Here is a 27,791-nt window from a genome sequence, read left to right on the forward strand (position 1 = left end):
AAAACTTTCAAGTTTAAGGAAAATTAAAATAAACACCGAAAACAAGATGGGAAATCAGGAGCCCAGACAGAAACCAGCTACCAGAGGAAGAGGAGAAGTCAGAAACAGCAGAACTGAATAGTAAGTTAACAACAGCTCGGATTTTGTATTTGACCCATTTCACTAAGAAAAATCATGCTTTCAGTTGTCAGCTGTTTTCTGTCGTCAGTTACCTGCAGAGATATTCTGCATTTTCACGTGGGGACCCCAGCCCACTGGCCTCATGCTGAAATGTTGGAGATCCGCCACTGGTCCCAGTTTGGAAAGTAAGCATGGCCGGTCACTGCGCATGCGCAAATGTCGGTGTCCGGTGTCAGACTGTGCAGCTGTTGAGACCATGAACGGTAGAACAGAAGCAGCAAAGAAAATACTCCTAGAATAACCGACTGGACGCTGATTTATTCCCGTAAGGTACCGACCCGGTACAGAGACGGTACCGACCGTGCCGGACTGCAGGAGGACCCGCTGATCCGCAGCTGGAGCTAACAGAGCAAACGGAGCTAGCCGGCCGTCAGCTGTTCTCTAACGGGCTAACTGGCAGGCCACTGGCTCATGTCCACCACGCTGCACTGACCCGGGTCAGTTTCTGCGATCCAAACCACTCTCAGGCGGACTGTCTCCGGGTTTCACCGGCGCTTTCCGGTGAAGTTTAATCGGCTAACGGAGGCTCAGAGTACCGTCTGCCCAGCTGGGATACACCGCTCTGACCCGGTTCGGTTTGAGGACCGGGAGCCAAGATGTTGATAGGTAAAGTACTCACCACCCGGGCCGGTGTCCTGGTGCAGCTGTCAGTGTTGTCGGTGTAGCTCGTGTCTGATTTAATCACACTGAACTCCAGAGGCAGAACTGACATGCTAAGCTAGCTACCGTTAGCTAACGGTACCAGCCTGTGACGGCTGCTGCTCAGTGCAGATCAGGGTTTCTGGCTCAGCCAGACTCCATAAAAAATGTGGCGTTTCCACATGTTTGCCTTCCAGTAGAGCAGCTGATGGCTCCTTCCTGCTCGGATGGGACAAATGTCTGCTGGAAAACTCGGCAGTTATTCTCCGGGTAGCTTTCGGTCAGCTGAAGTTAAGTGTGATCTTCCATTATTGGCTCTGTGTGTCACTGCCACCGTCCATGATGCGCTAACAGCTGTCAGGTTAACTGGTGAACCACAAACACATAAAACAAGATAAGATAAGATAAGATGTTCTCTTGCCTGCGGTTTGTAAGTTGAATGGAAGCAGAGTGAATGAATGAATGAATGAATGAATGAATGAATGAATGAATGGTGTTTGAGTGAATGTTTTACTGATGTTTTGTTTTCATTCTGGAGAGTTGTGTGACATGAATGTTGACTGTATGTATGACAGCATGTGTGGCTGCTTTGTTGTTATGAATCTGGGAGAGGAGAGGAGGGACTCCTCATACTTCATCATAGGGACGAAGGTGACGTCCTGGACTTAATACTGAGGTTCATAAGGAGCAAATGACTGAATTGTCCAGTCATTGGATGGAGTTTGTGATTAAACTTGGTGTTGATGGTGTGCTCTGTTGTCCCTCCTCTCTACAGCAGTTGGTGCAGGAAGTGGAAATGCCACCACCCCCACAAAGAAACACCGACGGAGGGGCAAGAAGCACCGGAGAGTCCGAGCAGACGAGAACCGGTGAGAGACCAGAGAGACATGAGACCAGAACAGTGATGACCTCCATACACACACACACACACACTCACAGCCTAAATTTAGCTGTGCTACGTGTGTGTTTGTGTGTGTGTGTGTGTGTGTGTGTGTGTGTGTGTGTGTGTGTGTGTGTGTGTGTGTGTGTGTGTGTGTGTGTGTGTGTGTGGGGGCTGAGCTTCATTCCTTCCTGTCCTCTCTGTCTTCACTCAGTCTTCAGTGCGATGGTCTCTGTCGCCTGGTTGTTCAAAGCAGATGTTTGATCCTGATCTGTCAGCTGGATCAGGTGTGTAGAGGCTGTGTGTTGAGGTGCGTTCATCGCGACAGGAATGCAGTTGAAAAGACAGAAACACAACGGCATGACTGTTCAAAGATCGACACTCAGACACGTTAAAACAAACAACTTCACGTACTCTCACACGTTAATGAATCATTCGCTTATTTCCGTTTGACCGACGTTTCATTTTCAGTCAATCAGAGTGACGTCATGCTGCCGTTGGTCCACTTGTCCTGGAAGACTTCAACGTCCAGACAAGTGGAAGGAATTCCACTCGAGCAGTGTGTGATTATGGACCCTATATTTCCATTTTTTTGTGTCCAAGTGACCGATCTTTTCCGGTATTTATCGAGAGCGCTGCAGCCGGCAGTCACAAAACAATGCAGTTTAATTAGATTTTCTCCACTGAAGGGCTCAGACTGTTATTCAAAGTGTCTGACAACATTATGGAAATGATCCCTACAGAGAGAGACTGTTTATTTTAATCAGAGACAGCTGTTCTATCGCTCTCACCAAAGCACCAGACTCTGTTCACAGAAACAGTGATTTTATCAGAGTAAAACACGCTTCATTCAAACGTGACAAAAACAACATAAAGCTCATCAAAACCTTCTTGGTTCGACTTTCAGCGACTCCACTAACACAAAGATGAGAAGGAAACATGAACAACACACACTGACTTTTCTCTGAACCAGGACATCTGCTGTCCCCATCTGAGGAAGAGGACACCCAGTGGACATAAATGTCCCCACTACAGCAACAACAACTGGGAGGCTAACAGTTATATCATTACGTGTGCTAATCGTTGTACCTCAGACTGTCTGAGGATCAAAAGAAATCAAAATTCACTTCAAACTGAAGCTCAGGGACGATCGACACTGACTTCAAACTTAGAGCCTGTAGGGTTTGATTGTGCTGGTTAGCCTGTTGAATTTGGCGTTAGCACATTTCATGGCTAACGTGACTAGCAGCATGTGTTGTAGCCCACAGACTGGAGCAGTGTTGAAGTGTTTCATATTGAGGACAGTCAGAGAAGGTGTGTCTGTCTGTCGGACTGTGGCGGCGCTAAAAGCTGCAGGATGTGTGTACTCCTGTGGCGTTCCACAGGGTTCTGTCCTGGGCGGTCATGGTTAGCCTCCATTACAGACAACAAAGATGACGGGAACGCTGAAGCCACCATGCTGCACCAACATGGAGGTGACTGAAACTGTGTCCCCATGCTCTCAGTCTTTGTGCTAAGCTAGGCTAATAGTTTCCCATCTTTGTGCTAAGCTAGGCTGACAGTTTCCCATCTTTGTGCTAAGCTAGGCTAATAGTTTCCCATCTTTGTGCTAAGCTAGGCTAATAGTTTCCCATCTTTGTGCTAAGCTAGGCTGACAGTTTCCCATCTTTGTGCTAAGCTAGGCTAATAGTTTCCCATCTTTGTGCTAAGCTAGGCTGACAGTTTCCCATCTTTGTGCTAAGCTAGGCTAACAGTTTCCCATCTTTGTGCTAAGATAGGCTAACAGTTTCCCATCTTTGTGCTAAGCTAGGCTAACAGTTTCCCATCTTTGTGCTAAGATAGCAGGACCCCTGCTGACAGAAACAGATTTGGTGCTCGGCCCAGAGAGACTCAGCTCCCATAATAGAACCAGAGACTGAATCATGATCCATCAAAACACACACACACACACACACACACACACACACACACACACACACACACACACACACACACACACACACACTTTAGTCTATTTCAGTGTGGCTCAGACAAACTTCAACAATGTGCATGACTCAGAGATGTCATGAGGCAGCTGTGATTTTGTGTGTGTGTGTGTGTGTGTGTGTGTGTGTGTGTGTGTGTGTGTGTGTGTGTGTGCGTGTGTGTATGTGTGTGTCCAGAGTCACAGATTCATGACTGATGTTGTCTGTTTCATGCAGAAGACTTTTTGTATCTTGTCAGAGTTACCTCATCACCAGGTGTTGAGAATAAAAACGTCCCAACGTAACAGCTGTGTTGTTGTTACACACACACACACACACACACACACACACACACACACACACACTCTGTGTTGGTGTGTGTGTGTTGTACAGGTACACGTCTGGTATCTGATTGGCTGCTTCGCTGGATGCACTGCATTACCATAGCAGCTGAGCCAGGTTCAGCGTTTTGCCAGACCGGATTTGGTTTCTGGAGACTCTGAGTCAGTTGAAATTAAGGAAGAGGCTGAGAAGTTTAAGGGTCAGTTTATCCTCCATCAGAACTTGCTTGTTCGTCCACATGTTAAGGCGTGAGAGGTGTGAGTGAAACCGTCATCAACGACAGGGGGAGGTGTGATATTTGTCCATTATGAAGGTAACAGCACATTTTATAGTATTTAAATGTGGCAATGATGAGAGAAGTTCAAACCCCGCCTACTTCTTCATCTCCACAGAGCTGACCAATCATTGAGTGAGCTCAGTGTGATGTCAGATTGTCTGTGTTTAGAGTTAAAAAATCGGACGTTGTGGATGTGGGTCTTCCTCTGGAGCCTTGGTGTAATTCTCTAATCTCCTCTGTTTCAGGCCTGATGATCTCTGTGACCTTCAGAGTCTAAATGCCAACAGCAGCCTCCCCCCAGCAGAGGTTCAGAGTTACCCTCAAACCACCCGGCTGCCCACAGAAAATACTCCTGAAACCACCACATCACCAGGAAATACACCAGCATGTACTGAAGACCTCCATGAATCCACTACAGCGCCTGGACAAAACTCTGCACGCACCACCAAGCTACCCACCGAAACCACCCTGCAGAGTGTCCCCCAAAACCACTCCCCACCTCCACAGAGCACCCCCGAGACCACACCAGCCTTTGTAGATGCAGTAGATATCCCTGTAGCACCCATGGTAGCTCCTGAAAGTACCCTCCAGACTGCCCTGCTGCCCTCTCCTAACATGACCGTTCCAGTGACTCCTCAGATTTTCAGCCAATCACCTCCTGCCACATCTCAAAATCCCGCCCACAATCACAGCCAATCATCACCAACTGTTAACCAAAGTATTACCCAGAATTCTCACAGAACTCTTCAAAATGTCACCGGGAGTTTTTCTGACAGCCAAACAGATCCCTTCAAATCGCCTCCAACCCTGCCACACAGTATTACCCACAATGCCTCTGAATTACCATCAGTTTCTGCCCAGCATCCTGCCAAAGTTCCTCCCAGCCGTCCATTAAGCCCCTCCCACCCTGACTCCTTCCTTCTGTCCTCAGTGACCTTCACCTCCAGTGTGTCCCCCCACCTCCCCTCCCCTGTCTGCTCCTCTTCCGCCTCCCTTCTCCACCCCCTCGACTCTCTGGGCCCCCCGATTAGTCTGCTTCCCATGATGGCATCAGCCACCCCTCAACTGGCCACACCTCCCCCAACTCTGACCCCACCTCCTCCTGAGTTGACCCCGCCCCCTGCCCAGCTGCTGGGCTCTGATGATGAAGAGCAGGAGGACCCCTCAGATTACTGCAAAGGTGAGAGTTTATTTCCTCATTCTTCCATGAAAGAAGGGCCGAGCACGGCTCCAGACTAGTGTGGTTACGTAGATGAGTCCAGATTCATGATCTAGTTGGAGTGGACCGCCTGAGCTCTGATAGGTTTGGAAATTTTTCTGTCCCTGCCACTTTCTGTGGGTCGGTCTCATCAAAGATGTGCCCAGGAAGAGAATCCGCCTCTGAACTTCCGTTTAGCTCCGTTCAGTTTGAGGCCAGCTGCCTCGATCACCTTCACTTCCTTGTGCACGTCTATTGTGGATCTCCTTGGTTTCTCCGTCAAACAGGATGTTCTGTGTGGACTTCTGTTCCCTCCAGCCTCGGTAAGATTCCTGCCAACAAGCTGAATATCCTTTCAGCTTCTATGCTCACGGCATAAATGACCTGGGCTTCCCCACCCTCTCTGTTTAGCTCTGTGGCTGACCTCTCCGTCCACTTCGGCCATTCTGCCTCGAACTTAAACTCCTCCAGAGGAGTAAACTTGGACATTTGTTGGTCTGGTCCTGTTACCTGTGCCACTTTTAACACCATGCAGTGTCTGCTTGAACTCAAACAATGAAGACACTCTGCACCATTTAATGCTGCTCTGAACACGTGAACACGACAATTGTTTTTTTTATTTGTTTTTGTGAAGCGTCTTTGAGTATGGGCGGCACGGTGGTCCAACAGGTAGTGCGTGTGCCTCACAGCAAGAAGGTCGCTGGTTCGATCCCCGGGCGGGGCCTTTCTGTTTGCATGTTCTTCCGTGCATGCCTGGGTTCTCCCCGGGTACTCCGGCTTCCTCCCACAGACCAAAAACATGCTCATTAGGTTAATTGGTGTCCTTGGATGTGAGTGTGAGCGTGAATGGTTGTTTGTCTGTATGTGTTGCCCTGCGATCAGCTGGCAGCCGGTTCAGGGTGTACCCCGCCTCTCGCCCGCTGACAGCTGGGATAGGCTCCAGCCCCCCGCAACCCCGGAAAGGGATAGTTGGGTAAAGAAAATGGATGGAAGGACTTCGAGCACCCTGAAAAGCGCTATATAAGAATAATGTACTATTATTAACACGTCAGTCCTTCCTCACTTTCTATACTAACATCTGGCCTTCTTGAAGTCCTGTGAGGAAGTGCCTTCAGCATATTGTTGGCCTTTCTTGGTCTGTTCTGTGGTCTTCTCCCTCAGCTGGTGGCAAGCGGCCGACAGCTCTGCTCCTCTCTTCACCCAAGTGGGTAAGACATACTTCCGCAGATCAGATGAACCCGCTACAAAGTTGATCACCAACCTTTTGCCTCGACATAGTGTTTGTCGTGGACTCTCCATGACTCGCACAGGAGTCTGGTAACAAAACACCGCTCAGGTTCAGATCGGGCAGGGCGTTTCTCCCAGTCATCCCAGTCGTGTCGTATCCAGGACCTGAAAAAGAGTCCAAGAAGGGCAGATGCTCTGAACTTGTGATCTGCTGTTTGGGCCATAAGTAAAGACAGCAGTCAGAGGACGTGGCTCAGGGACCCTCAGCCTCAGAGGGACGACTCTCTCGCTCATCAGTACTGAAGTTCTCAGTCCTCCTGGTATGCCTGCCAGTCCCTGGGTCTTCACAGCGATGTCTGCAGTGTCTCGCTGTCCCTGTGTTGTTCTCTAGAGTTTGTTCTGCTCTGTTTGTGTTCCAGGTGGTTACTACCCAGTGAAGATTGGTGATCTGTTTAATGGGAGGTACCATGTGGTCAGAAAACTGGGTTGGGGACATTTTTCTACCGTCTGGCTGTGCTGGGACCTGCAGTAAGACAACACACACACACACACACACACACACACACACACACACACACACACACACACCCACCTGGTTCTCATTTCTGTGACTGTGTTTTTGATGTGTCACCATCCCGTCACATCCCCTGAACCTTTGTGTGTTTAGGAAGAAGCGTTTTGTGGCGTTGAAGGTGGTAAAGAGCGCTCCGCATTACACCGAGACGGCTCTGGATGAGATCAAACTGCTCAGATGTGTGAGTCTCATTTACAGACAGATTATATCTGTGACTCTTAGGACTCCAACCCCCCCAGGCCTTGGACCTGCCCAGGCTGTGTAACATTTGCTGCAGGTCATCGTTGCAGACATTGAGCTCTGGTCTGCACTGCATCTTTCCCGGTCACTCACTGTAACATCGTGATTTTGAAGGAAAGCCTGTCTGGAGTATGCTGATAATTGGTCTGTCTGTGTGCAGGTGAGAGACAGCGACCCCTCTGACCCCTACAGAGAAACCATCGTTCAGCTGATTGACGACTTCAAGATCTCAGGGGTCAACGGAGTCCGTATCCTTCATCGTCACCTGCCTGTCTGTTTGCCTGTTTTGGCGCATTTCCATTCCACAGTTCCAGCTCTACTCGACTCGGTTCTACTCTGCTCTACTTGGTTTGGTAGAGTTTCCATTACAATTGAGTACTTCATAGTACCTCCTCAACGTAGGCGGGGTCGTCATACCAAGGCGGCACGAAACTGCCATGACGTCAATTTGTACGCAACGCAAACAGAGCCGACAAACAATGGAGGACATCGAGGCGATGTTGCATTTGCTGCTCGGTTTGTGGCTTTTTGTCGACGGACCACGGTGATATTTTACGAGCAGACATTTCCCTCGAGTGAGAATAAAGAATAAAGTCAGCGGATGCTGTTGCCCGGCGTTACAATGGAGGGGGGGGATTGTTTTTCCGGTGTTGGACGTCGCAGACCAGTGACGACACTCCCCGGCCAATCAGTGGCCGACAGGCTGTTGACGTCACACATATAATATCGCTTCTACTCGCTTGGAACCTCGCCAGAGCAGATACTAAAAATAGTATCGGGTACCAGGTACCATCCCTAATGGAAACTCAAAACAACCGGGTAGAGTCGAGTCGAGTCGAGTCGAGTCGAGTCGCGCTAGTGGAAATGTGGCATTTGTGTGTCGAGCTGTAGTTTCCTCAGCCTCTTTCAGATGTCTGCATGGTTCTGGAGGTTCTGGGTCATCAGCTGTTAAAGTGGATCATTAAGTCAAACTACATGGGACTTCCTCTGGTCTGCGTTAAGACCATCATCACACAGGTAACGCACAAACACACAGATATAAAACGGAAAGGTGAAATCTGGCAATCTGATTGGCTGTTAACTGTATAATGAGCGTATACCACCGCTACTATTCTAAAGAGCCTCATCACAGCATATCACTCCGCTTCAGGGAAGCAGCAATGTTTCCATGACAACAACCAACTGTTACAGTACGCAGCAAAAAATGAGTAATTAGGAGTCAAACAGCTGAGTGCCAAACAGCTGACAGCTCCCGTGTCACGACACACGTCACAGGATCAGCACTGACAGCGACGATGACACTCAGGGCTCTGTAGGCTGATCTGTCACTGTCTGACTGAACCGCCTCATGGAAATGATATTTTACAATTCTTCACATTATTTAACGAAATTCGTTAAGGCACGTAATTTGGTGCTTTTAAAGTCATGATATTCAGATGCCGCCGCTGCGTCTCCAGGTGCCCGCCGCGATGTCACATATAGTCGGCTTAATAAAGTCAGTGATCGCTCAAAGCTGAAACTATTAAAAAAACTCATTCATTGAGGTTTTGGGTGGATTCTTCCGGACCACTCGCTCATGGTTAACTGCGGGGGGGCCTCGCATGTTTACGTTACAGGGCTGATTGTCAGAGAAGCAACAATGTATCCATGACAACAGACTGTTACAGCAGGTAGCAAAAAGTTGCTGCGGTGTTTTGACAACGTTAACAAATAGACTAAATTAGTTGAATTCACATGTTTAAGGTTCACTTTCACCTCCGGAGGGTTAACAGTGGTACAGTTGATTGAGCAGTGACGAGGAATAGACGACATGCAGAGCTAATGTACAGAGCTGGGACTATTTTTTTCACAGCGGGGCTATTTTATTAGATAATATGTATTTCTGTTTAATTAAAAACTTCATCAAAATGATTGTTTATTCCTCTTTCATATCGCCTTTATTGGTAACCGTTTTATAAAAGCTACACGTCGGGCCAAAGAACGCTCCTTAGCTGTGGTATAATGAGCGTATATCACGGCCTGTCGTGATGTATTGCTTAAATATACACTCGCGATGTAGTCCACACAGTGACTGACACGACTTGGCTGACCTCAGCAGTGACTCGGCTGTGTGCTCGCAGGTGCTGCAGGGTCTGGACTACCTCCACACCAAGTGTAAGATCATCCACACTGACATCAAACCAGAGAACATCTTATTGGAGGTTGATGAGGTTTACATCAGGAGATTGGCAGCGGAGGCAACCATCTGGCAGAGAACTGGAGCCCCGCCACCTTCCGGGTCATCAGGTGAGGAGCAAGCCGTGTGATTGGCCAGAAGGACAAGACACAGAACAGCCAATGTTAGTGTGATACCAAGTGTCGGTCCTGGTTTATGCTGTGATAGATGAGCTCCAGCAGCAGAACTTTGAACAGACGATAAGTGAAACGTTCGTGTACCGCTTTGCTGTGGTCACACCGAAAAGAAATATGATCGCATCGAGGACAGAAACATTACGGGAGACTTAAGAGAAGAGACATGAGACAAGATAAGATAAGATAAGATAAGACGAGATAAGACGAGATAAGGTCAGGTCGGGTCGGGTCGGGTCGGGTCGGGTCGGGTCGGGTCGGCTGTGTGGGCTCACACTGTGTGGATGGATTCGTGATGGCATTCTCTGGACTCTGGACTTTGACAGTTTGTGTCTCCACTGGAGTCAGACAGCAGTCTTACTGGGAGCTATGGTTTCCACTCTGTTCAGACACACTGCTTCCTGCCTGTCATCTACCTGTCTGTCTGCTTTCTGAACTGTCTCCTTCTCCTCGTCACTCTCTCTAGGCGGTTCTAACCTGTCTGTCTGCCTGCCTGTCTGTCTGTCCGTCCAACTGTCTTCCATCTGGATTTCCTCTGTTCCTGATGTTCTTCCTGTCTCTCTCTCCCTGTCTGTCTGCCTCTATGTGTCTCTCTCTCTAGTTAGCATGGCTCCCAGGGATCTACAGGTAAGTGTCAAGATGCCTGCTGTGTTCTCATTGGTTGCTGCTGTTTCAGATAGAGAACTTGTTTCAGGTGTCGTTAACCTGCTGTAAAAAGCTGCGAGCTGATTGGATAAAACCTCAAAAGATAATTCAGCTTGTGTAATGTAAAAACAGCTGATTCACTTTCTCACTGTGTCCTGTGATGCTACCGCCACACACGTGTGTGTGTGTGTGCGTGCGTGCGTGCGTGCGTGCGTGCGTGCGTGTTGTACTTGGTTGAGCACGTGAACAACAGTGTTATAGTGTCCAAGTGTAGAAACTTCACCACTTTGTGTTGCGCTGTCTCTCTCTCTCCTCTGTCTGTCTGTCTGTCTGTCTGTCTGTCTGTCTGTCTGTCTGTCTGTCTGTCTGTCTGTCTGTCTGTCTGTCTGTCTGTCTCTGTCTGTCTGTCTGTCTGTCTGTCTGTCTGTCTGTCTGTCTGTCTGTCTGTCTGTAGGTTGGTAAACTGTCTAAGAACAAGAAGAAGAAGTTGAAGAGGAAAGCAAAGCGTCAGCAGAGACTGCTGGAGGAGAGACTGATGGACATTCAGGTACTGTAGTACTACTATGATACGACTGCAGCGTCCTCTGTTGTGTCTCTGTCTCACCTGCTGTCAATCACTATGTTTCACTGCAGCTCTTCCCGAGTCCTTCACTTAGTCTGGACCTAAAGTCCTTCCTCCTCAGTAACAGCTAACTAGTTTCAGCGTAGTCCTTCAGGGGATCAGTCTGGACCAATGAGACACGAAGAATGTCTCAGTAAAGACTTCAGTGATGTGTAAGTCTAGGAGACACCTGTAGTCCTGTCCAGTCAGTCAACCAGCAGCATTAAAGGACGCTGGATGTAGAGATGTGTGAAGACGGTCTTTGTAAAGGTGAGCTGCAGATGGATTTGAACGTATGGACAGCTGCTGGACACTCTAGACTGTGATTGGCTGCTGAGTGTGGGTTAACATGAACATCATTGTCAAACTGCAGGTGAAGACGTTAGCAGTGAGGACGCCTAAAGATGACTCGTCCTCGTGTCCTCAGAGCTCTTACTCTGTCTTCGATTGCGTGCTGTTCTCATACGTTTCTTTACTCGTGGAAGCGTTTCTGTATTCAGTAAACTTGTCTTACTGTAATACAGCTGTGATACTATTGAAGTACTGCTGCTGTTACTCTACTGTAACTACCGCTGCCAGCGCTTATTCCTCCTCTGTTAATGAGCAGCAGCGTCACAGCGGCCAGTCAGAAAACAGGAAGTAACAAAAGGCCCCTTCAAAATACGTGTTTCTGTTTGGTCCTGTGTCCAGAGGATGGAGGAGGAGGACGGTACGCTGCTGCAACCTGAAGACACAGACGCTAACTGTGAGTACGCTCTGTCTCCGGTGTCCTCTGTCAGATTTATCGCAGTGTTTGTCACTAATGCAGGACACAGTAAGTACATGTAAGTGATAACATGTACCACTACTACATGTACATGTGTACACTTCCTGCTCCACAGCCAACAGCAAAGCCAGCCCAGAGTCCAGCAGCTCCTGGTTGGAGGACAGGTGTAATGGCCACGCACCTGGTCGGTTCTCCAGTCCTGCCTCTGGCCTATCAGGGTTCTCCAGCTCTGTGATGTCAGCAACGTCCGAGTCAGCACTTTCTACTCAGTCGGGATATTCGAGTGGACGAGACGGTGAGAAAACACACAGATGTACAGTACTTTTACACACAGTATATAGATAGATACACACACACACACACACACACACATTTTATATATAAGCACAGTATATACAAGCAGCACTTTTACACAGTATATAGATATTTAGACATTTTATACAGACATGTTATACATAGAAACAAGCAGACCACAGACGGTAAAAAACATGGATGCAGTCTAACTAATCCAAAATGGACAAAGAGCAAAGTGGGGAGGCGACATGAGGGTGCAGAGACCAGTCCACCACAGCTGAGGTGTCACTGAATCGTGTGTTGTCATGTTTGATGTTTCTAATCACCTTTGAACTCACCTGTTCACCTGATCACCTGTTTGTGACATCAGAGTCTAACCAGGTCGTTGTCTGAGCTCAAGTATCAAATGTCAGAACTGGTTTCTTAAAGCTTCATCACAGTCCGTGATGTGAGATCATCTGTTCAGATCTGAGACAGACAGCAGGATGAGGACATCTCTGGATGTCCTGGGACAGTTTGGACATTCGACGTCATTATGAATCCCATTTAATGTCCCTGCTGTTTGTGTGTCTCAGTGTTCAGCGCTTCAGACTTCGTCCTCAGTCCTCTGGATCCTCTGAACGCCCACAAACTGAGAGTGAAGATCGCTGATCTGGGAAATGCATGCTGGGTGGTGAGACATCTTCATCATCTCCTCCTCTTCCTCTCTACAGTGTCAGTATGAAAATCAGACCAATCAGACAGCTCTCTCTCTCTCTCTCTCTCTCTCTCTCTCTCTCTCTCTCTCTCTCTCTCTCTGCATATGTCTCTCGACCAGCACAAACACTTCACTGAGGACATTCAGACCAGACAGTACAGAGCTCTGGAGGTTCTGATTGGAGCAGAGTACGGACCACCTGCTGACATCTGGAGCACCGCCTGCATGGTACACACACACAGAAACACACACGCACGAAGACACTCACACTCACACTCACAGACAGACACACCTGCAGGTCTTTGAAGAAGAAGAAGAAGAATCGGAGGGACAATCCACTTTATTTGTCACACATACTACAGACACGCCATCACACACCATGCACTGGTGAAATTTGTCCTCCTTCCTCCGCGGCAGACCAGGAGTGGTGGGCTGCCATCTGACCGGCGCCCGGGGACCAGTTCCTGTTGTCACCATTGGTCAGGTGGTGGTCTTCTTGCATGTTTTTAGTGGTGGTTATTTAAGGAGGAAACTCCAGGTGAACACGGGGAGAACATGCAAACTCCACACAGGAAGGCCCCTTTCCTCGAACAGCAGGCACTGAAGGCATGGTGGAGGACACGCCACCAGCGCCCATAGCAGGAATCGAACCTGGGACCTTCTAGCTGTGAGGCAACAGTGTTGCCACCATACCACCAATGCCACCACCACTTTACACCAGTAGACCAAATCTTATGCGGATGTCCTCGCCTGGTTGAGGAGATTGAATCATGTTCCATGTTCTGAATTCAGAGGATGAACTTCTCCCATCAGGTCGATGCTACAAAGTTCACTCCAGAAGACACCTGAATGCCTGAGGGACAGGGCTGACTGGGAGCACTGGGAGCACTGGGTTGAGTGTTTGTTCCTCCTGTCCCCTGATGTTACTGATTTTCCAGGATTAAGCTGGAATCCCGATAATGTGACCCACCTGAGGCGGATCCACAAACCTTTTTATTTATTTATATTTGCTCAGAGGACGTTCTGAAGACTGTTTGATGTCATGAATGTCTCTGTCCATTAAACCCAGAATCTACCTGCACACTCACCTGTTCACATGCCGACTGCTGTTCTGTTCATTAGCTCAAGTTTGTTAGCATGCTGCAAAGTTAGCGTGTGATCTATTCGAGGCTCCTGAAAGAGGAAAATGTCTTCCTTCAGTTTGTGTGACTGTTGTCCAGCTTATAGAAGCAGCTGTTGACTGACAGAGCTCTGCACCAATCACAGCAGCAGGCAGCTGCTGAGTCCATGAAGGGCCTTTAGTGACCTGCAGATGGAGACACCCAGTGGACACAAGGTGAACTGCGCCTCAGTGTTCCACTGGAGCGGTCTGTGTGATCACTCTGCTGATGAAGGTGGAGACAGACCGGAGTCTTCATCACTGCTTCATTCTGCCAGCTGTTTTTTGGATGTCTCAGAGACAGAGTGACGATGTGTCTCTGAATTCTCTGACTAATGTGACAAAGACTGAGAGTCTGGAGGCTGCAGAGGTTGACGTGTTGATGTATTGATTGACATGTTGACGTGTTGATTGACGTGTTGATGTATTGATTGACGTGTTGATTGATGTTTCAGGCCTTTGAGTTGGCGACAGGAGATTACTTGTTTGAACCTCACTCGGGAGAAGACTACACCAGAGATGAAGGTACTGCTCATTATTTGTACATCATTCTACACAGTCCTGCAGTATTGTAGTACTACACTGAAGCATGACGACGCGTGACGGACAGTACCGTGCTGTATTAGAGATGACTTCAGTGTGGACTTTTACTGTGTTCAGATCACATCGCTCACATCATCGAGCTGCTCGGCCCGATTCCTCTGCCCTTCGCTCTGTCTGGCAGGTACTCCAGAGAGTACTTCAACAGGAGAGGTGAGACTGGCCGTGTACTTCATTTCAGATGTTCAGTCAAATGTCTTTCTAATACTACAATACCCATGAGCTTCAGCTGTTACGCCGTGGAGGAGAAACCAGAGGTGAGGCGAGCCGAAGCTGCAGTGTGAAGCTCTGTGATTGGCTGTCTGTTAGTGAAATGGATCTTGGGAGATGTAGTTGATTTCTCTGCTTCAGTTTGTTTGTCCACAGGCTTCTTGTTGCTGTTGTTCTCTTTATTCTTCACCGTGTCACTTAGCACCTGTCTCACCTCTGCCTCACCTGTCTCAGGTGAGCTGCGTCACATCTCCAGCCTGAAGCCGTGGGGGCTGTTCGAGGTCCTGCTGGAGAAGTACGAGTGGCCGCTGGACCAGGCGGCTCAGTTCAGCGACTTCCTGTTGACCATGTTGGAGCTGCAGCCTGAACGCAGAGCGACGGCGGCGCAGTGTCTGCAGCACGCATGGCTGCACACATAGACACACACAGATACACACACTGATACACACGCACAGCAACACGCACACATTGTGGTTGAGGAGTGTTAGAAGTGTCTCACTCTGTTAGTGTCAAGTTCAAGTGTTGCAGGAAGTTTTCCCGTTGACTGTCCTTCTGTTGAGACGTAAACTGATCGATCAATCGATTGATTGATTGATTGATTGATTGATTGATTGATTAATTGATTGATTGATTGATTGATTGGCTGTGCAGGTCTTAGTTAGGCTGAATCCAAACGTCTCTCTGAACATCGTGTTATCCCCATAATCTCTCATGAATTCTTAAACTATTACAGTATAAACGGTGCCACACTTCAGGTATTTAGATGGACAGCGTCCACAGTGACTGAGAGTCTTTTGACCTTTGTCCCTCCTCCGGGTCCCAGTACTGTCCAGGCGGCGGCTGGTTTGACCAGGCCGTCAGTCTTCCTTATTAGCCTCTTCGCTAACATGCTTGATTATCACTTATTGACGAGTTTGATGGACAGCAGAGACAGACAGAACTTATCAGAGTTCACTTGAATGCATCAGTTTTGGACAGATTTGTTCATTCATGATGTTTCGCCACAAGGAAAAGACAACAACAAGCGTTCCTCCGTCCATGACCATGGCTAGATCGACAAAGAGACAGACAGACAGACAGACAGACAGACAGACAGTGAGAGACACAGAGAGACGCAGAGAGACACACACACACACAGAGAATGAGACAGACAGACGAAGGGGAAAGACAGAGAGAATCAGACAGACAGACGGAGAGACAGAGACAGACAGGGACAGACTGGAGTGAATCAGTATGAATGTTTTCTCTCTGTAATAATGAACTAAATCACATTAACGTGTTTTAAACTCTGTTCTGTATCAACCAATCAGATGTCAGATCAGACCAGCATGTCCACCTCAGCTTCCAGCCCATTGATTCCTACTGAAAAACACCAATCCACCTGTGCGCAGGTATCAGTGCAAACACGTGACAGGAGCGAGCCCTGGAGCCAGACGCCCGTGGTGTTGGTTGTTTTGTAGATGATCGATCAATAGATATCCGTATCTACTGATCGATATGTTTGACACCTCCTGACATCCTGTTGCTTTCGGCTCCAAACTCCTCAGATCAATATTTTATGTGAGGGATAATGCCCTTCGAGGTGTCCATTATCAGAAATGAATGGACGACGCGGAGGCGTGAACAGTCCAACGCGAAGCGGAGGACGGTTGCTCCCGCGAAGTCCATTCATTTCTGATAATGGACACCTCGAAGGGCATTATCCCGCTTATACCATGGTCAGTTACGAAAGAAATAAATATTAAATCAATTATTAATACGTTAATGTTGTTTTTTACCGTTACAAGTTTTTCACAAGAAGCGGCTGAGCGGACTATTTCATATCTGTCGTTGTGACGCGTTGCCAAGGTAACCGGCTCTGGCCTGAACGTGCAGCTCGGTCGGCCGCAGCTGTTACATTAGACATTACATTGTTACATTAGATGTTACATTAGATCAGTGGAGGGAAGCGAGATGACTGCGTAACGTTATGTTACGATACAAAGCATCATTTGAGAGGGCGAGTGCACCTCATCCGTGCATGTGTCCTCTACTGTCTGATCTCTACTGATAAATAAACTGTCAAATAACGTATGTTAACGTATGTTCTGAGTTTCTGTTGCCACGGTTACCAACTAGCGTTTGAGCCAGCGCAATAATTTAGAACAATCAGGATATTTGACCGGAACTTTTTTATAGGTGTCCACAACACTTTTTAACTGACACCCTGCAGCCAATCAGAATCGAGTATTCACCCAGACCATGGTATAAAGTATCAATAATGAACATTTGATTACGTTTATCCAGAGTACTAAACACTCATCGTCCATGTTCACTCACCTGTACAGGTGACCTCCAGACGTTTGCGTTCAGCCTCCTCCCGCTGACCTCTGACCTCCGTCACGTCACATGTTGCTGTGGTCGAGGTTTCATTTCCGTCCTGTTAAAAACATTTTGACACTTTTTCTTAAACTTTTTACTGAATTTGATTTTTCATTTGATGTTTAACTTCACTTCCTGCTGTCCTCATTGATTATTGATCAGAGACTTCTAAGACTCCTGAACCTCCCTGACGATGATGATGATGATGATGAGGAGGAGGAGGAGGAGGAGGAGGAGGAGGAGGAGGAGGAGGAGGAGTTTTGGTTTAGATGAGCACACTGTAGCCGACCCTCTCACTGACTGACACTGACAGTATTGATCGTATTGATTACAGTATTGATCTCTGTAGCTCAAAGTGAAAGTGAGTCATTCTCAGCTGACCTCTGACCTCTCACCTGTTTCTATGTTAATATAATAAATAGTGCCTTGAAATGACCCCTGACCCCGCCCCCTCCTGCCTGTCACAGTGACATCACCAGTGACATCTTTTTTTTTTTCTACGTGTTTCGTCTGTGTGGAAAGTTTCTCTGTGAAAATAAAGATGAATGAAAGCTTGTCTGAGACTTTTCCTGTGACCTTTGACCTCTGCTGCAGGACAGGAATCAAACCAGCAACCAGAGCAGAAGGAGAGTGTCTGCGTAATGATGATTAATGATGACATAATGTGTCATCAGCTGTTTCCTGCCGGGGTCGCGTCGAGCTCCAGGTCGTTGGCAGTTGTGTTACCTGATCAGTTACCTTTCAAATCAGAAGACGTCTCTGGATTCTGATATGATGTTATTTTTCTTTAACCAATCAGCAGTCACGTCCATGCGGAGTGGTGTTCAGTGTTCAGTGGACAGTGAGGCCGTCAGAGTCCTTTGCTTCAGTGTCATGGACAGAACGTGTCCCTGGTCTGTCCAGAGACCTCCAGCATAAAACACCACCCTTTGTCTTTTTTCTTTGCTCCACCTTTCAGAGCTGCCTTCCCGTTTGACATGAGGCACCGCCTCCAGACAGGTGCTGTCCTCCACCTGGACGACCGTCCCGTCCACTGAAGACCTCGTGAATCTGTTTTGCAGTCTTTTTTTTGTTGTTGGAAATGTGACGAAACGCCCCACCGACTCCTGGACCGCTTTGATGAGACCTTCAGGACGCGTCTGTGGCAGTTAACCGTGACCTGACTTCAGACTGGAAAGCTGTAAGTTTTGATGTTGTTACCGTTTGGTTGGTTGGTTGGTTGGTTGGTTGGTCAGCCTGTTGAACTCAGACGATACAATAAGCCGTCAGCAATCAGCTGTGTGACTTTCTATGTAACAATCGTTTACGTGAGGAGTTGTAGTCAGCATTTAGAGTCACAGCACAGAGACAGCATTGGTTAAGGACTCGTCTCTGTATTGGTCCTGTTAGATCTCAGTGCTGCATTTGACACCGTTGACCTTCACATCCTGTCACAGTGACTGGAACCCTTCATTGGTGTGAAGGCAGCTGCACTAAACTGGTTTAAATCCTGCTTATCAGATTGATTTCAGCTTGTTCATGTTAAAGATGACTGCACAGTCACGGAGTTCTGCAGGGTTCTGTGCTCGGACCAGTTCTATTCACCTTTTTTATGCTTCCTTTAAGGAACGTTATCAGGAAACACTCAGAAATTATCATTGCTGTGCAGACGATACCCAGATATATTTATCAATCAAACCAATCAGTTAACTGAAGCCCAAAAGTGTCGGGATGACCTCACAAGAGATGTGACGGTAACTCATTGATTGAATATTATTTTGTCACCGGTAGTTCCTGACCTCTGACCTTCAGGGAAAATCTAGAAGCTGTGGTTTATAATGTCAAAGCTTCATGTGTCTCAGTACAGTATGAAAGGTCAGAGGATACTGTGTGTACTGGCAAAGTATAATGTATGATGTAGTATAGCTCATGTCAGAGTAGTGTGACGTGTCGGTGTACTGCGATCAACTGATATGTGTTAGTGTATGTCATAACATAGTACATGTCATAGAACAGCATGAGATGTCATAGCATAGTGTGATGACATGCATAATGTTGACATAAATGTACTACAAGGTGATGAGTCATAGTGGGATAATGATGTAATGGTGTGATGGCAGAGTCGTCATAGTATACCATGTCGTCGTATGTGATTCATCATAATACATTTCAGTTTGTCAGTGTAAGTATAGCACAGTGTAATGTGTGTCAAAGTATCCCATAATGTGAAAAGTCAGTGTAGTGTAACAATATACTGTCATCTGTCAGTGTCGCGTGATGTCACGATAAAATGACAGTGAAATATAGTATAGTGTGATGTCACAGTGTGATGTCATAGCACAGTATGTCATAGTATAGTGTGATGTGTCGTGATGTATGACAGTAGTGTTAAGTGTCATACTGTAGACATGCGCTGTGGTGTCAGTATGTCAGTGTGATGTGTTTTAGTTTTAGGCAGCTGTGAAAAATTGGTATAAACTAAGAATGCTTCCAAAAATGTGTTGAGTTTATTTTCATTCGTTACCAAAATGCAGAGAAATCTGAATCAAACCAATTCTTCCAGGTCCACTTGCACTCAGTTTGCAGGGCTGGTGGGTTGTACCACACTTCTTGGACAGCTAACCACAGATCTTCTGTGGATGAAGGCTTCCTCAAATCACGTCTCTTCATGTAATCCCAGACCGACTCGATGATGTTGAGCTCAGGGCTCTGTGGGGGCCATACCATCACTTCCAGGGCTTCTTTGTGAAGATAGTTCTGATTGGCTGTATGTTTGGGGTCGTTGTCCTGCTGCAGAATACATTTGGGGCCAATGACACGCCTCCCTGATGTGCTGCATGATGGGTAAGTATCTGCCTGTATTTCTCAACATTGAGGACACCATTAATCCTGACTAAATCTCCAACTCCATTTGTAGAAAAGGAACCTCCACCATGTTTCACTGCTGCCTGCAGACACTCATTATTTAACAGCTCTCCAGGCCTTCTGCTACCACCAAATATTTCAAATTTTGACTCATCAGTTCAGAGCACCTGCTGCCACCTCCTGCACCCCAGATCAAATGTTTTCATGCATAGTTGAGTCGCTTGGCCTTGTTTCCATGTTGGAGGTGTGGCTTTTTGGCTGCACCTCTGGCCAGACTTCTCCAGACAGTCGATGGTGTACCTGGGCCGAAACTGGTTTCTGCCAGTTCTGAGCTGATGGCGCTGCTGGACATCTTCCGATTTCGAAGGGGAAAAAGCTTGATGTGTTTTCATCTTTGGTTTCTTGGCCGACCACTGCGTCCACGATCCTCAACGCTGCCCATTTCTTTGTGCTTCTTCAAAAGAGCGTGAACAGCACATCTTGGAACTCCAGTCTGCTTTGAAATCTTTGTCAGGCACAGACCTTGTTGCTGTGCTCAGTCTGGCCATACTGTTCCACCTGTGACATCAAACTGTGCTCTCATAAGCTCACCTTGGTAGCAGATTCTGTTCCTCCTGCACAGCTGTCCCTGTTTCAGGTAATGACTGTGTTTCAACCTCCATGTGAAATTGACCATTAGCACCTGTTTGGTGTAACTGGTTACTGGTATAACTGTGTACCTATAAGAATTGATGCTGGTTAAATTTTATAAATTGATAAAAATAAACAATTTTTTATATTTTTGAAAGCATTCTTAGTTTACAGCATTTTTTCCACACCTGCCTAAACCTTTTGCACAGTACTGTATAAATACACATCTACACACAGACACACACACACACACATATATATATCTTCATAAATGGCATTCACACATGTCACAGTGAGCCGTGTCTTATTAAACAGTGATGTCATAGGACAGTATGATGACATCAGAAAGGACACGTGACAGCAGCTTCAGCAGATTTAATATAAAAACGAACGTCCCCCCTTCAGGTCCACCACGAGGACGGAAACATCACAGCTGCTGCGGGACACTGCTGCTAAAAACACAGTTTCAGGCTCACACATAGCCCCATCCTGAAGGTCAGAGGTCAGCAGCATCAAGTGTTCAACAGTTCATGCTGCTCTTCATCCTCCTCTTCACTTCTTCTTACGGACTACCGTCCATCCGTCCTCTTCATCCTTAGTAGGAGGAGGAGGAGGAGGAGGGGGATCTGTCCTGCTGACTGATGGACTGGACGATTCGCAGTCCATCGCCTGAGTGCAGAAAAACATTGATTACTACAGTATTTATACTCATTAAATAAACAAGAAGGGGGTTGAATCATGTGACTGCTGATCTGATGAGCTCGGCGACAGTAACCCTGCAAACAGACAAAGACGTGTCAGCATCATGGACACGAGTCCCAGAAAATCACTTTGTCCTCTCACGATGTCCAGGGACAATAACTCCAGAGTCAGATGTGAAAATATTGGTCTCCACGCTGTCTTCTCTGATGAGGCCCTCTCTCTCCTCTCCTGATTGGCTGAATTGAGTTTGTTTCAACCAAACCAGAGCGAGTGATTTTTGGAGCAGTGAAAGATGAACCATGAAGGTTTTGTTGCTTTCAGTTTGAATGAAGTGTGTTTTATGATGTTAAATTACTGTTTCAGTGAATGGACTCTGGTTGTTTTGGTGAGAGTTATATGATGTTGTCGTCCAGTGGTCTCAATCAATGCTGAAAAAAACTTAAGACACTCGTGAAAATATGGTCGATAGCCAGATGATATCTCCCGTTTGTCCGGGCAGTAATACGTCTCTCCTCGCCTTGGTTTTCACTGTTATGGACATAATGAGTGAAAGCAGATATCAAAAGGGTTCAACTATTTTTTTACAACCTTGTTTTTCACCTATGAGTGAACTGACCAATCACAGCTGTGATGTGTGAGACAGGTGAGACGTACCTGTGTTTCATCATCACTGTCGTCATCAGACTGTGTGACTGCAGACGTGACCTTTGCCTTCTGAGTCTTCTGTGTCAAAATGCTGATGGTGTGTTTCAGCTGCTGCAGCGCCCCCTGCTGCCACTGACTGAACACCTGGAGCAGACTGACAGATACCTGCAGATACACAGTGTGACATTATGGGATGGCAGTGAAAAAAAAAGAGTCTGAAGCCACACACACCGCACGAACACCTTCCCCATCCTCCGTCATCGTTCTACTGGCCCCATCAACAGCGTTTGGCTCGGTGAGCCACCAGATCCTCATCTCCATCCTCAGAGAGCTGGAGGTCTCTGCACTGCACTGAGATTCTGTGTCTGAACCTTGCAGCCTCACTCCTGTTGTCCCTCAGGGTTCTGTTTCGGGTCCCTTCCTCTTTCGTCAGTCAGTTCTGTTATTCACTCAAATCGTTTCTGTCCACAGCTGTGCAGATGACACTCAACGGATTCTGTCCTCTCCAGGGTCTGACTCCCAGGTGAGCAGCGTGAAGCGTGAGGAACGTGAAGCGTGAGGAACGTGAAGCGTGAGGAATGTGAAGCGTGAGGAACGTGAAGCGTGAGGAACGTGAGGTGTGAGCAGCGTGAGGAACGTGAAGCGTGAGGAACGTGAAGCGTGAGGATCGTGAAACGTGAGGAACATGAAGCGTGAGGAACGTGAGGTGTGAGCAGCGTGAAGCGTGAGGAACGTGAAGCGTGAGGAACGTGAGGTGTGAGCAGCGTGAAGCGTGAGGAACGTGAAACGTGAGGAACGTGAAGCGTGAGGAACGTGAAACATGAGGAACGTGAAGCGTGAGGAACGTGAGGTGTGAGCAGCGTGAAGCGTGAGGAACGTGAAGCGTGAGGAACGTGAAGCGTGAGGAACGTGAAGCGTGAGGATCGTGAAACGTGAGGAACATGAAGCGTGAGGAACGTGAGGTGTGAGCAGCGTGAAGCGTGAGGAACGTGAGGTGTGAGCAGCGTGAAGCGTGAGGAACGTGAAGCGTGAGGAACGTGAGGTGTGAGCAGCGTGAAGCGTGAGGAACGTGAAGCGTGAGGAACGTGAAGCGTGAGGAACATGAGGTGTGAGGAACGTGAAGCGTGAGGAACGTGAAACGTGAGGAACGTGAAGCGTGGGGAATGTGAAGCGTGAGGAACGTGAAGCGTGAGGAACGTGAAGCGTGAGGAACGTGAGGTGTGAGCAGCGTGAGGAACGTGAAGCGTGAGGAACGTGAAGCGTGAGGATCGTGAAACGTGAGGAACATGAAGCGTGAGGAACGTGAGGTGTGAGCAGCGTGAAGCGTGAGGAACGTGAGGTGTGAGCAGCGTGAAGCGTGAGGAACGTGAAGCGTGAGGAACGTGAGGTGTGAGCAGCGTGAAGCGTGAGGAACGTGAAACGTGAGGAACGTGAAGCGTGAGGAACGTGAAACGTGAGGAACGTGAAGCGTGAGGAACGTGAGGTGTGAGCAGCGTGAAGCGTGAGGAACGTGAAGCGTGAGGAACGTGAAGCGTGAGGATCGTGAAACGTGAGGAACATGAAGCGTGAGGAACGTGAGGTATGAGCAGCGTGAAGCGTGAGGAACGTGAAGCGTGAGGAACGTGAAGCGTGAGGATCGTGAAACGTGAGGAACATGAAGCGTGAGGAACGTGAGGTGTGAGCAGCGTGAAGCGTGAGGAACGTGAGGTGTGAGCAGCGTGAAGCGTGAGGAACGTGAAGCGTGAGGAACGTGAGGTGTGAGCAGCGTGAAGCGTGAGGAATGTGAAGCGTGAGGATCGTGAAACGTGAGGAACATGAAGTATGAGCAGCGTGAAGCGTGAGGAACGTGAAGCGTGGGGAACGTGAGGCGTGAGCAGCGTGAAGCGTGAGCAGCGTGAAGCGTGAGGAACGTGAAGCGTGAGGAACGTGAAGCGTGAGCAGCTATGTGAATGCAATTAATGAATTCATTCTGCAATTAAAAGCACATAAATGCTCCACCTGCGTGTTCAGGTGTCGGCTGTGTTCACACGTGTTCTGGAATATTTCTGCTTCTTCTGTTAAAGAAATGATGTTTGATCGTCCTGACTGAGGAGACGTTCACGTTGCTCACACTTCATCCTGACATCTTTAAGAGACCAAAATCTTTCGAAACAAAACCAAAAATAAAAAACTTTACTGTGTGTTGTTGTGTTGTGTGTGTGTTTCTGAGTGTGTGTGTACCTGAGGTAAACTCCCATCATCCACCACTGTGTCAAACTCCTGATCCATCAGCTGAGCGATGAAGTCCTCGATCTCCCACTGCTGCAGGTCAGCTGATGAACACACACACACACACACACACACACACACACACACACACACACACACACACACACACACACACACACACACACACACACACACACACACACACACACACACACACACACACACACAGTGGATTATTACCAAATGAAATGTTTGTCAGAATCAGAGTGGACGGTCGTGAACTCGTCTTCATGTTTAACTGAAAATGTTGAACTTCAGTTCGTTTCACATCCAGCAGCTACAGAACGACATGATGCTCGATGTGGAGTCGTGTTTGTGTCCAGTCTCGTCTGTCTTTGAGCTCTGCTTTAGTCTCCTCCGGCTCCTGAGGGACATCTTGGCTCTTTAGCTGCTAAATGCTAAATGTCCACCAGCTGCTCTCTGACTGTGAACTGAGGCCTTTAACAGCTTTTATTCTGAAAATGACAAAGAGCTGATGGAGGAGCCGCAGGTTCAGCTGGTGGTCTTCTTCACTTCAGCTCGTCTGCTGAAGGAGGCTGACCTTTCTCAGTCCACAGGCTGTCATGTGACTCTCTGACTGACGGTGTTCAGTGATTGGAGGAGATCTGTTTGTAGCAAACACTCTTCATGGACAAAAGGAAAACTAGTTTTGTCCATTTTGGTTGCTTTAATCCTTCTTTTTTTTAGAACTTACTTTTTATTTGTTTTTATCACAAACAGTACCTCAAACACTTTAGTCACACACTTTCTTCTTTTACAACTATGAGTGTCACTTACACACTGGGTACTGAACAAAACAACAACAACAACAAAAACACATGCAGAAACAGAGTTTAATAGAACTTCATAGTCAATAATAAAGCATGAAAGTAAAGAAAGAGGATTCACAGGTGTACAAAAATATAATAAATATAGCAGGCCTGCAGAATAAAAGTTAGCGTCCCCTTCAGACAGCAATAGTGTAAAAGTCTTCATGCTTTCACCATCAAGCAGCTGATACAGTCTGTGTTCCCACCATTTCCTAAAATTAATCTCTAAGATTTTGGGTTTAAAGTTGTCCATCAATCCGGTGCTTGTTAACGGGGAGATAAGCTTCGGTAACCCAAACTCTGTGTGAATTTTCAGAGTGTCTGTCTGTCTGTCTGTCTGTCTGTCTGTCTGTCTGTCTGTCTGAACAGGACAGAGTGTGTGAAGGCTCTGGCCACTTGCTTTTTTCAGTATTAAGCCAACGTGTGTTAGGATCATCTCGCATCCAAATCCATCTTTTCTGATGAGATGATTGACATAAAGACACACCGTTAAAACTGAGTCAGAGGTCGAACACTGTTTTAGAGACTATCTGAAGACTAAAACTCCAACAAGCACATTTAAAGTACCAGCTGGTACACGCTGACAGACAGTGTGACGCAGTAAAGAAAGTTTAACCGGCTCCACGAATTAACAGGACAAACACACATCTCCAAAAACTTCTTCAGCCAAGAGGAGGAGCACACCTCCAAACCTGAAGAGAAACAGAGCTTTACTGCCTCTACAGACGAGACACGAGGTCAAACCAGACTCAGATCACACTGCAGGTGAGCAGAAAGCATCCTGCATCACCACAGAAAGAAGCAGAAGAAGAAACCAACAGGGGGAGTTCCATCAGATCACTGATCAAAGAGGATCTGATGATGAGCTCACTTCAGCTGCAGGGACTCTGTGACAGGACGGGACACTGACTGATTTCAGATCAGAGACCAGAACCAGCTGCAGACCAGTCACGGCAGACCCCTCACATCCTGGACACCATCTGTTCCCTCCTCTGTCCTCTAATGGATGCTACAGATCACTGAGCACCAAACCAGCCGACACAGAACCAGTCTGCAGTCCAGTCGGTGATTGGACGCTTGTCAACAGGTACATCATCACTCATTTCACTTATTGTTCAGTCTGTCTTCATTTTTGTCCTCTGTCATTAAACTGAGTTTAAGGAGTCACATTCTTTCTATTTCCATTCTGACACTGATCTGGGATCTGTTGCAGTACACCACACATGTACTGCAGTACACCACACATTACTGCAGTACACTACACATGTACTGCAGTACACCACACATTACTGCAGTACACCATACATTTCTGCAGTACACTACACATGTACTGCAGTACACCACAGATACCATATATGCCCTGACAGTCCTTTTCATGCAGTTTGTATTGATGACATTCAGAATACTTTTACTATAACTTCAGTTTCTACATGTCAGAACGTCCTGTGGAGTCATACTACACCTGCTGCTGTCACCTGTCAGGTTACCATAGTTACCTACCGTTGTCATGGAAGTACTGCTGGACCACATCCACCATCCAATCAGCTTTCTGCTGCGCATACGTGCCTCCAAATCCATTATCCACAGCGATCTGAAAAAGCACAGAGTGTGTGACCTTTGACCTCTGCAACAACAAAACTTAAAAACGGTGTTCATCATTTTCAAGGTGCTGCAGTCACATGACAGCCAACAACAAACTGACTGACTGACTGCAGCTCCACAGAAACAGTTTGCTGTCACTAAGAACACACGCGTAGTACATATACACATATATAAATACACACACGTGTAGTTTAAATACACATATATAAATACACACACGTGTAGTTTAAATACACTGAATGTTTCAAGCGAAGCTTTGGTCCATCCTGCTTTCATATCAGGATGAAGAGGACTTCATGGCTGCGTTCGATTTTTGGGAGACAAACTGGACGGTGACCCTGAGGCAGAGGAGCAACTCTTCCTCAGCTGTCAGACTGGACGTCAGCGCAGGGCTGCAAAGCACGAACCCTCATCTGGTCAGAGGAGGCACTGATCCTGGGTCAGTTTTCACAACAACTGCTGTCCGAACACCATCCATCCATCCATCCATCCATCCATCCATCCATCAGCATCACGTGACTGCTATCAGCTTCATGTTTACGTCTGAGAGAAGCTCCGTGAAGGGAACAAACAACAAAAGCCACATTTGATACGAATCAGAACGTTTCAAATAACAAAACTGAACTTTTCTACGAGAAAAGACTTGAGTGAGGAAGACTTGTTACTTTTCATCTTCCTCACCTCCGTCAAACAGCAGCTGACCGGAGCTTCACGTTCCCTGCAGCCTGTTAGCGTTAGCCTGTTAGCTTTAGCCTGTTAGCTTTAGTCGGCTACCATGCGCCGGTGTGAGCCAGTCAGTGTGTCGTCTCCCTGCTGTTACCTGTCCGTCAGGTGGACTTTAAGCCATCACATTTACCTGTAGGACAGGCCAGGTGTGCAAAACCGCTCTGACTCCCTCCGTGAAGAGCTCACGTGAAGATGTTGAGGCCGCCATGTTGGATCTGACAGACAGGCACAGTTGAGTGAAGATCGAGAGTTCCTATCAGACAGAAACAGCTGATCGACCATCATCATCATCATCATCATCATCATCATCATCGTCATAATAATAAAAACTTGATTTCTGTACATTTTCAAAACAAAGGTGC

At 47.4% G+C, this 27,791-nt stretch overlaps 2 protein-coding genes across 2 annotated transcripts; one reads left to right on the forward strand and one right to left on the reverse strand.

The window, feature by feature from the left end:
- The first annotated feature begins 321 nt into the window (after positions 1-321).
- srpk3 (SRSF protein kinase 3) lies at positions 322-17,759 on the forward strand. Its single transcript, XM_070968323.1, has 17 exons — positions 322-786; positions 1,595-1,688; positions 4,528-5,462; positions 7,127-7,235; positions 7,375-7,462; positions 7,682-7,769; positions 8,432-8,538; positions 9,642-9,807; positions 10,472-10,497; positions 10,970-11,062; positions 11,807-11,861; positions 11,998-12,177; positions 12,752-12,849; positions 12,994-13,101; positions 14,488-14,557; positions 14,693-14,785; positions 15,077-17,759. Exons 1-17 carry the CDS (start codon positions 777-779, stop codon positions 15,259-15,261), a joined length of 2,505 nt encoding a protein of 834 aa, XP_070824424.1. The 5' UTR covers positions 322-776; the 3' UTR covers positions 15,262-17,759.
- Positions 17,760-21,037: 3,278 nt separating this feature from the next.
- Positions 21,038-27,657, reverse strand: tsr2 (TSR2 ribosome maturation factor). Its single transcript, XM_070969002.1, has 5 exons — positions 27,560-27,657; positions 26,602-26,692; positions 24,245-24,336; positions 22,034-22,189; positions 21,038-21,346 (listed from the first exon to the last, which is right to left on the reverse strand). Exons 1-5 carry the CDS (start codon positions 27,635-27,637, stop codon positions 21,230-21,232), a joined length of 534 nt encoding a protein of 177 aa, XP_070825103.1. The 5' UTR covers positions 27,638-27,657; the 3' UTR covers positions 21,038-21,229.
- Between the last annotated feature and the right edge of the window lie 134 nt (positions 27,658-27,791).

The sequence above is a fragment of the Chaetodon trifascialis genome, chromosome 8 (genome assembly GCF_039877785.1).
Source record: "Chaetodon trifascialis isolate fChaTrf1 chromosome 8, fChaTrf1.hap1, whole genome shotgun sequence".
Classification (NCBI taxonomy): Eukaryota; Metazoa; Chordata; class Actinopteri; order Chaetodontiformes; family Chaetodontidae; genus Chaetodon; species Chaetodon trifascialis.